Here is a 9050-nt window from a genome sequence, read left to right as displayed (position 1 = left end):
GTTGATTTTAATACACTATTTAATGAGATGCATGATATCCAAAAGAAAAGGAAATAAAAAGGAGTATAACAGGGAAAGGTTTTTATTATCTTTTCAACCTTAAACAATAGTATTTAGTTTTCAGTTTGGAAATTAGAACCAAGTGTTTGTTATAATTCAGCGTTGTTCGCTAGTTTTGCTTCTGAGTTTGTAAAATTAGTTTGCTAACTGTGTTTTTAGTTGTCAATTTAGTTGTCACTAACTTAACACATTTATGATCAAAATTATGGTTTCCTCACAAGACTAGTTGTATTATTTATAAGAAACACTAGTTGTATTATACTTGTAAGTGCATCTTTTAACTACAATTCTTTTTGTTCTTTACATAGTTATGGATCGTAGTTGGATGCAAAAAAATCGCCTATCCGAGGAGTATAAGAAAGGAGTGTTAGAGTTTTTGAAATTTGCTGAAACTAATCTTCCTGAAAGTAATGGAAGATTTCACTGTCCTTGTGCTAAGTGTGTAAATATTGCACCTTTAGAGGCTCACATCGTATGGGAACACTTAGGAGTTAACGGGATTTGTCAAAATTATACAAAGTGGATATGGCATGGTGAATTGTCTGACGCGCCAAAGGCCTCTCCTAAAGAAGAGTTTGATGTAGAGATGGGTGATCGTCTAGAAGATATGATCCGTGATATTGGACAAGACTCTTTTCAACGGGCAAATATACATGATACTCTTTGCAATGACAGTAAAATCCCTTTGTATCCAAATTGTAAAAACTTCACACGACTGTCGGCTGTGCTAAGATTGTTCAATTTGAAGGCGATTAATAGTTGGACAGATAAAAGCTTCACACAATTGTTAGAGTTGTTGAAGGAAATGTTACCGGAAGAAAACATGTTGCCGAACCGGGCCTATGAGGCAAAAAAGATATTATATCCAATGGGTATAGAATATAAGAAAATACACGCATGCCCTAATGACTGCATATTGTATTGGAAAGATAATGAAGAGAAAGAAAAATGTCCCAAGTGCATGACATCACGCTATAAGAAGAAGAGTGATGATGAAGGTTGTGATGTGACCACAAAGGGTCCTCCAGCAAAGGTGTTATGGTACCTTCCAATTATTCCAAGGTTTAAGCGATTGTTTGGTAATTTAAATGATGCGAAGAATATTAGATGGCATGCAGAAGAAAGGAAGTGTGATGGAAAAATTCGGCATCCAGCCGACTCTTTGCAATGGAAGAAGGTTGATACTTTATTTCCAGACTTTGGCATTGAACCAAGAAACCTTAGGCTTGCACTTTCTACTGATGGAATGAATCCATATGGTAGTTTAAGTAGTAACCATAGTTCATGGCCCGTTCTCTTGATTATCTATAATTTATCTCCTTGGTTGTGCATGAAGAGGAAACATGTTATGTTATCTATGATGATTTCTGGACCAAAACAACCAGGAAATGACATAGATGTTTATCTAAGCCCGTTGATTGATGACTTAAGAAAGTTGTGGGATGAAGGAATTGATGTATTTGATAGTTTTTCAAATGAAACTTTCAAATTGCGGGCTATGTTATTTTGCACCATCAATGACTTTCCAGCTTATGGTAACTTGTCTGGTTATAAAGTTAAGGGGCATAAAGCATGCCCTATATGTGAAAAAGATACATGCTACCATCAATTAGAGAAAGGAAAAAAGACTGTTTACCTTGGACACCGAAGATTTCTTAATCATAATCACCCATATCGAAGATTGAAAAAGGCTTTTAATGGATATCAGGAGTATAAAGTTGCCCCAAAGGCCTTAACTGGAGAAGAAGTCTATCATCGGGTGAGGAACATAAGTGTTAGTTTTGGAAAAAAACAAAAAAATATTACAAGTAATAATATATGGAAGAAGTGTTCAGTGTTCTTTGACCTTCCATATTGGTCCAGTCTTGATGTAAGACATTGTATTGATGTAATGCATGTGGAAAAAAATGTGTGTGATAGTGTAATCGGAACACTTCTTAATATTCAAGGTAAGACCAAAGATGGTTTAAATTCTCGTTTAGATATGGTTAAGATGAAAATAAGAGAGGAGTTAGCTCCTCAACCAAGAGGTAACAAAACCTATTTGCCACCGGCGTGTCATACATTGTCAAAAGAAGAGAAAAGAAAATTTTGCCAGTGTCTACAAGGTGTGAAAGTGCCAAATGGATACTCCTCAAATGTCAAAAGTCTCGTGTCAATACAAGATCTCAAACTAATTGGTTTAAAATCTCACGATTGCCACATTTTGATGCAACAACTACTACCTGTGGCTATTCGTGGCATCTTGCCAAAAAATGTCCGACATGCCATAACTAGATTGTGCTTATTCTTTAATGATATTTGTAACAAAGTGATTGACCCTGATAAATTGGACGAGATGGAAAACGAGTCAATTATTATCTTGTGTCAGTTGGAGATGTTTTTTCCTCCTTCATTTTTTGACATCATGGTTCACTTGATTGTTCATCTAGTTAGAGAGATTAGATTATGTGGTCCTGTTTATTTAAGGTGGATGTATCCTTTTGAACGATACATGAAGATATTGAAAGGCTATGTGAAGAATTATTATCGTCCTGAAGCATCTATTGTTGAAAGGTACATCACAGAAGAAGCCATTGAATTTTGTACAGACTATTTGTCAGATGCAAAACCTGTAGGACTACCCAAGTCTCGTCATGATGGAAGATGTGACGGTAAGGGTACACGTCTAAAGGTTAAGCATATGGGCGAAGGGGAAGTTTTTCAAGCACATTTGTATATATTGAATAACACTGACGAGGTTCATCCATACTTGAGTACACATCAAACCATTGTCAAAGCTAAAAACCCTCGTATGACTGAAAAATGGGTGTTGAAAGAGCATAACAGAACATTCTCAAAATGGTTTAAAACCAAGATTATGAATGATGATAATGCTTCTGATACATTAAAGTTTCTAGCATACGAGCCTAGCTTTAATGTTTTATGTTGGAGTGGGTACGATATAAATAAGTTTTCTTTTTGTACAAAATCACAGGATGACAAGAGTACCATGCAAAATAGTGGGGTAATGATAACAGCTTCTTCAATGCACTTTTCTAGTTCAAAGGATAAAAACCCTGTCTTGGCATCCACAGCTTACTTTGGCGTTATAGAAGAGATATGGGAGCTCAATTATGTTAAGTTTAAAGTTCCTATTTTTAAATGTAAATGGGTTAATAGTAACAATGGTGTGCAAACTGATGAATTAGGATTTACATTGGTGGACCTTGATAAGGTAGGATATAAGGATGAACCTTTTATCATGGCAGCTCAAGCAGTACAAGTATTTTATGTAAAGGATCCCTCGAACACTAGGTGGTCTGTTGTCCTCCAAAGAAGAAACATGAATTATAGTGATGAAAATGAAGATTCAACTCTAGACATTGATCACAATACTTCTTTTTCAACACAAAGGCCTTATTTTAATGATGAAAATGAAGTTGATGATGTTTATGCCATTCGTTATGATCATCAAGAAGGGATTTTGGAGGATAATAACAAATAACCAAGAAAAACCATCTATATTTTACTAATAACTATATTTTAGTTAATAAATTGTTATTATGTTTATTATTCATTTTAATTTTAGTTTTGACTAATATTGTTTTCTCTCTAAACAGGAATTATGGATAAACCATCTAGCTCTTCACCAAAAAAAAAGAAGACTAGAGGTGTCACAGCATTGCTACGTTTCATTGCCAAACTTCCTGATGGTGAAAAATACCAAATTGATTTTGATCCTGATACCTTCCAACCCATTGGTCAGTATGCTGCAAAGTTTAAAAGTTATTTGTCATTCATTGCACGTAGCAAGGTTAGTATAAATGAAAAGCAATGGAAAAAGATAAGCGATAAGTTGAAGGACGTGATATGGGACGATATCACGGTATGCATTTTTAATTAATTATTTTAAAGTTATTATCTATAATTGCTTCAATTACTAACACTCCTTATGTTTTGAAGTGTAAGTTCACTTGCCCCACTGATAAAGAATTTAGGAAGCATTGGTTTGTTTATATGGGGGAACGATTGAAGCAATTTAAGACATTGCTCTCAAATGTCTATATATTTGGGAAAGGAGATAAGCATGGAAATACAACTCCATTTGAAAAGTATAAATTTATCAAAGAAGAAGATTGGGATTTGTTTGTCCAGACTCGACAAAAAGAAGATTTTCAAGTTAGTTAAATTTGTAGATTTATTTTTATGTTATCTAAATTGATTTGGTTTTTGACGTTTAGTTTAATGTGATTTATTTGTAATAGGAGAAAAGGCTAAAAGGAAAGACACATGCATCAAAGAATATCCACCCTCATATTTTGTCTCGTGGTGGTTATGAAAAACTTAGGGCCACCGTAATGGAAGAGAGGAGGAAAAAAGTGATTGAAGAGGCCAAAGGTGATGAAAGTTTGATGGTTGACCCTCCCGAACTAAAGCGATATGAGGCATGGTTGATGGCTCGACAGAAGCCATTGGGAAATTTTACATCTGAGGTAACAAACTTAGTAGCATCTAAGATTGTAAGTAATAAAAGATTTATTGATAAATTTAAATTTCATTCATAACTTAGTAATCATTTTACATCATTTTTATATGTATCTAAATGTTTTAGGGAGAGTTAGTGGAAAAAAATACACAAGGTACTATTGTCTTTGAAGGGCGTGACGATATCTTGACTGTTGCCCTTGGAATAAATGAACACCCTGGTCGGATCCGCACTGCTCCTAGGGGTGTGGGCTTTAAGAAATTCTATGGAAAAAGTTCACGCTCCACCTTAGGAGGTGTCTCTCAAGATGACCTTCTAGCCCACCTTCAAGCCTTGGAGCAAAAAATGAATATAGATTTCCAACATAAATTACAAAAACATCTCCAACAACAAAGAACAGAGCTCCAACAACAAATGCAAAAAGAGATGCAAGAGGAGAGAGCTCAAATCCAACAAGGAATGAAACTCCTACAACAGATGCAATTGGAGCTCCGCTCCGAGAGGCCTAAAGAGATGTTTATAAAAGAGGTATGCGTAACTGGATACAATTAATCTACTAAAAATTAGAAAAAAATTAATTTAATTAATGTTCACTTGATACAGCATGTAGAATCTGTGGGTACGAGCACTAACGGAAGTTGCTCAAAGGTTATGACTACTGAAGATTTAACTAAAAAAATGGATGCTTCTGAAGATTACCTCAAAAAGATTAACAATCTCAAGGAAAATTCATTCTCTCTAGATTTGGATCATGAAACAAGTGAACTCTCAGTTTTTATTGATAGGGTGGATCTTAATGAATTAACTTCCGGTATTAAATGGCTATCCACATCTATCTTGTCTTTATGGTGCACGTAAGTATCATATTCTATTGTTAGTTATTTTTTTTATGTATCAAATATAATTAATATTTGTTTCAAAAATTTAGATATCTACATCGCATGTGTATCTCCAAGAATTTCAACAAACTATTTGGGTTTCTCGATCCAAATAGGATACTAGTTCACACAAAACCGGCCGAAGTTATTCAAACATACATACAAAATAAGTTGGATGGAGAGCCAAAAAAATGTTATTTAGGACCATTGCTAAATAGGTAAGTACATGTTTCCTTCAAGGTTTTATCGTTTTTCATATGTTATTTTGTAATATTTAAATTTTATTGATTCTAACACTTTTTTTTTTGTAAATTTACAGCAATCACTGGCAATTGTTTGTCATTTGTCCTGAAGATAATATTATTTTTTGGTTTTGTTCATTAAACAGATCTCCTAAGAAAAATATTAAGGTCATATTGGAGGGGTAAGAAGCCTAAATAGAGAGATATCATTTATACTAAATTTTTGTACACATAGTCTTTATATTTATAACTTACTTCGTTGACAACTCTTTTATCAGAGCTCTAGAAGGTTATCATTTATTAAGAGGTATTAAGAAGAAGAAGCCTAATTGGAAGAATATTATGGTAAGATTTGTTTTACTATATTGTCGTTTCTTGGAATACTGGTGTGTTGGCTTGATTTTTTAGTTCTTGAAAGATACCATTTATAAAGAGGTATTAAATGCCCATATATCTTGATTATTTATATTATTATAAATGAGATAAAGAAAAAGAAAATTCCGATTTTATAATTGCAAGTGATATATTTGTAAGTTATCATTATAAACATGTAGTATATTTATTACTGAATTGCACTTATGGTGATAAAATTATAGTTGTACATGCTCTGAACCAACTAAAATTGTATGTGTTTCTATGTCGAGTGAAGAAAGTTAGTGTTGGTACAAATTTTGTGAAAAAGGAAAAAAGTTTGTGATGTTGTTGTTTTTGGTGGCTTTAATGTAACTAGGAGTTTATATGCAGGGGCATCAACAAGATAACGGATGGGCATGTGGATATTATGTCATGAAAAATATGTTTGACATTATTGATGCTTGTATTGTTGAAAGATTCAATGAGGTATTTTATATTACATATATTTAATGAAAAACATGTAAATTATTGTTTTAACATGTAGTTGTTTAATTTATTATATGTTTGAACTTGCAGATATTCACAGACACCTCATCATATGAAAAAGAGTCAATTGATCACATCCGACAACTTTGGGCTCAATTCTTTTTGCAAAAGGTTGAAGAGCAAGAGAACCAGGAAAAGAAAGATTTAATGACAAAACAGAAGCGATTAAAAAAAACTTATATATAGATATATTTTTGTTCCATGAATGATTTATTGGTACAAGTTACATGAACAAAGTGGTTGAATTTTTTTCTTACATGAATACAATTTTTGTTGATGTATGACTTGGTGCAAGATTCTAAAGATTAGAGAAATGTTTGTTTTGGTTATTTTTGTTTTTTATTGAATATCCAGGAATATATAAAAATATTTGGTTTAATGAAATTTCAAATAAAATATTTTTAAAAAAATTGAGATATTTTACACCCTTCATACACAAAATAGGGTGTAAATGTGTTAAAATTAAATGTAATTATAAGATATTTTACATTTGATATATCAAAAATAGGGTGTAAATATTTGTCATTTTACACCCGTTTGAATTATAATAGGGTGTAAATTCGTTTAACTTCAATGTATGTAGGTGACAATTTACACCCGTTTTATATTAAATAGGGTGTAAATGTCCTAAAATTCAATGTATATATCTACCAATTACACCTTTTTTTATCTAAAACAGGGTGTAATAGGTGACAATTTACACCCGTTTTATATTAAATAGGGTGTAAATGTCTTAAAATTTAATGTATATATCTACCAATTACACCCTTTTTTTAAATCTAAAATAGGGTGTAATATATTCTCTTTTTACACCCGTTTTAAAACGGGTGTAAATTCTTCATACATATCTCACCCTTTGAATTTACACCCTATCATAACGGGTGTAATATGTATAAAAAACGGGTGTAAAATCTTCTTTCTGCACTAGTGCCTGCATAATTATGTTTTCCATTTAAACTCCAGCAGGTACATAGATATCTTAAGTTAAGACATCACATGCAACATCTTGTGAGCACTCTTTGTTTTACCAAAATTGCTGCCAACTCTTAGAACCAACAAGTGAGATGAGTGTTATCCAAAGAATGACATAAAAATGAAAAGCAAAAGCAAAACAATACTAACTTCTAACTCATTAACAACTAACTTTTTATTCCAAGCCATTTACTTTGATGTCATTTAATTTTAGCCTTTACTCATTTGCCATTATTCATACCATTCTAATTGTTTATGTTAATGCAACTTTCACTTTGTTCATTTGGATCATATTGTGTGATATATCATGTTTGTGTATACTTTGCTTGATTTGTGGTCTTTGACCATTAATGTACATAATAACAACAAAAACCCTAAAAAACTTTTGTGTGGACTGTTGGCTTGATATTGGACAAATGGACTTAGAACTTAGGTAACATTCCTATGATAAAGGACTTGGCCAATGTCAACTTTGTTGTGAAATCAAGTGCTTGCAATTTGGAACTTCATCTGATACATCATTCAATATCCCTTTGAGTTCATCTGCAACAGGATCATTGTGAAGTTGTTATTTTGAACCTGTGACTTATGAAATTCATCTGTTACATGGGCTAATTCTAAGAAGATCATGGAGGGCTAAAGCTTGGATGTGACTATCTTTATTTGATGCATTTCTCTTCAAGATAATAGAATTGTGCATTTGTGTGTTGCTTAATTCTAAATGTCCAAGGGAATTTGGGTTTCTATTGACATTCTTGTCTATTGGATTGCTACCCATTGGTTAGATCTTTTCAACTCTTAACTTTTAATTTTGTGCATAGGATTAGTCTCTTCATCTTCTCACCATTTCTTTAATTTCAAAATATCTCCCTCCTTTTAAAACTTTCTTTGTTTGAACTTATTTTGTTCTAAACTCTGACCACTTTGCCAAAAGATAGAAACTTTGGCCATATGCCATTGCATTTTCAAACTTCTTTTCTTAAATCAAATTTGTAAATAAACTTAACTATACTTGACCTAAACTTTCAAAAAAAGCCAAAAAAGAACTAACTCATTCAAACCATTTTTAGGCCTTTGTTCCTTTCAAACTTAATTTTTTATAAAAGCAATGCATCCACTTTGAAATTTGTATCACGAATTACGAGGTTTTGATCCCTCATTTTTATGTTGGTACGTAGGCACAAGTCCGAAGGTCTTGGCAAAGACAAAAATATAATTAATGAATTCTTTTCTCATCCCCCCCCCCCCCATTCTATTTGTTTGTAAACATCATTTTGTACCAAATACATATGCACACAAAAAGGGCTCCCTAGGAGTACCTAGGACACTTTGGGTGCTAACACCTTCCCTCTGTGTAACCAACCCGCTTACCTATAATCTCTGACATTTTATTAGTTTTGATTTGAAAACTTCTTACTTTTGGGTTTTGTTCATACTTTTTCCCTTTTCCCATGGAAACAATAAAAGCGCGGTGGCGACTCTTGTTATTTGATGTCTAGCTTATACATAGTTTGATGATAATGAATTTAC

General features: G+C 32.8%; 3 protein-coding genes across 3 annotated transcripts; all 3 read left to right on the top strand.

Annotated features, from left to right (window-relative positions):
• Window positions 1-370: 370 nt before the first annotated feature.
• LOC127106491 (uncharacterized) lies at window positions 371-3547 on the top strand. The gene has a single exon (XM_051043778.1). The coding sequence runs from the start codon at window positions 371-373 to the stop codon at window positions 3545-3547; it is 3177 nt and encodes a 1058-aa protein (XP_050899735.1).
• A 119-nt stretch (window positions 3548-3666) lies between these two features.
• On the top strand, window positions 3667-4607 carry LOC127106480 (uncharacterized). Its single transcript, XM_051043769.1, has 3 exons — window positions 3667-3928; window positions 4006-4221; window positions 4308-4607. Exons 1-3 carry the CDS (start codon window positions 3668-3670, stop codon window positions 4605-4607), a joined length of 777 nt encoding a protein of 258 aa, XP_050899726.1. The 5' UTR covers window position 3667.
• Window positions 4597-6778, top strand: LOC127136140 (uncharacterized). The gene is made up of 7 exons (XM_051062738.1): window positions 4597-5056; window positions 5132-5382; window positions 5457-5624; window positions 5726-5830; window positions 5927-5993; window positions 6393-6488; window positions 6579-6778. Exons 1-7 carry the CDS (start codon window positions 4874-4876, stop codon window positions 6732-6734), a joined length of 1026 nt encoding a protein of 341 aa, XP_050918695.1. The 5' UTR covers window positions 4597-4873; the 3' UTR covers window positions 6735-6778.
• Window positions 6779-9050: the final 2272 nt, after the last annotated feature.

This window comes from Lathyrus oleraceus, chromosome 1 (assembly GCF_024323335.1).
Source record: "Lathyrus oleraceus cultivar Zhongwan6 chromosome 1, CAAS_Psat_ZW6_1.0, whole genome shotgun sequence".
NCBI classification, from domain to species: domain Eukaryota; kingdom Viridiplantae; phylum Streptophyta; class Magnoliopsida; order Fabales; family Fabaceae; genus Lathyrus; species Lathyrus oleraceus.
The sequence above is the reverse complement of the archived record's forward strand: the minus strand, read 5'-3'. Positions and strand labels throughout refer to the sequence as shown.

Bases quoted from the DNA above. Each gene is read 5' to 3' on its own strand.
- LOC127106491 (XM_051043778.1), top strand. From the start codon at position 371: ATGGATCGTAGTTGGATGCAAAAAAATCGCCTATCCGAGGAGTATAAG.
- LOC127106480 (XM_051043769.1), top strand. From the start codon at position 3,668: ATGGATAAACCATCTAGCTCTTCACCAAAAAAAAAGAAGACTAGAGGT. The intron at 3,929-4,005 runs GTATGCATTTTT...TATGTTTTGAAG, and splicing joins TGATATGGGACGATATCACG to TGTAAGTTCACTTGCCCCAC. The intron at 4,222-4,307 runs GTTAGTTAAATT...TATTTGTAATAG, and splicing joins GACAAAAAGAAGATTTTCAA to GAGAAAAGGCTAAAAGGAAA.
- LOC127136140 (XM_051062738.1), top strand. From the start codon at position 4,874: ATGAATATAGATTTCCAACATAAATTACAAAAACATCTCCAACAACAA. The intron at 5,625-5,725 runs GTAAGTACATGT...GTAAATTTACAG, and splicing joins TTAGGACCATTGCTAAATAG to CAATCACTGGCAATTGTTTG. The intron at 6,489-6,578 runs GTATTTTATATT...TTGAACTTGCAG, and splicing joins TTGTTGAAAGATTCAATGAG to ATATTCACAGACACCTCATC.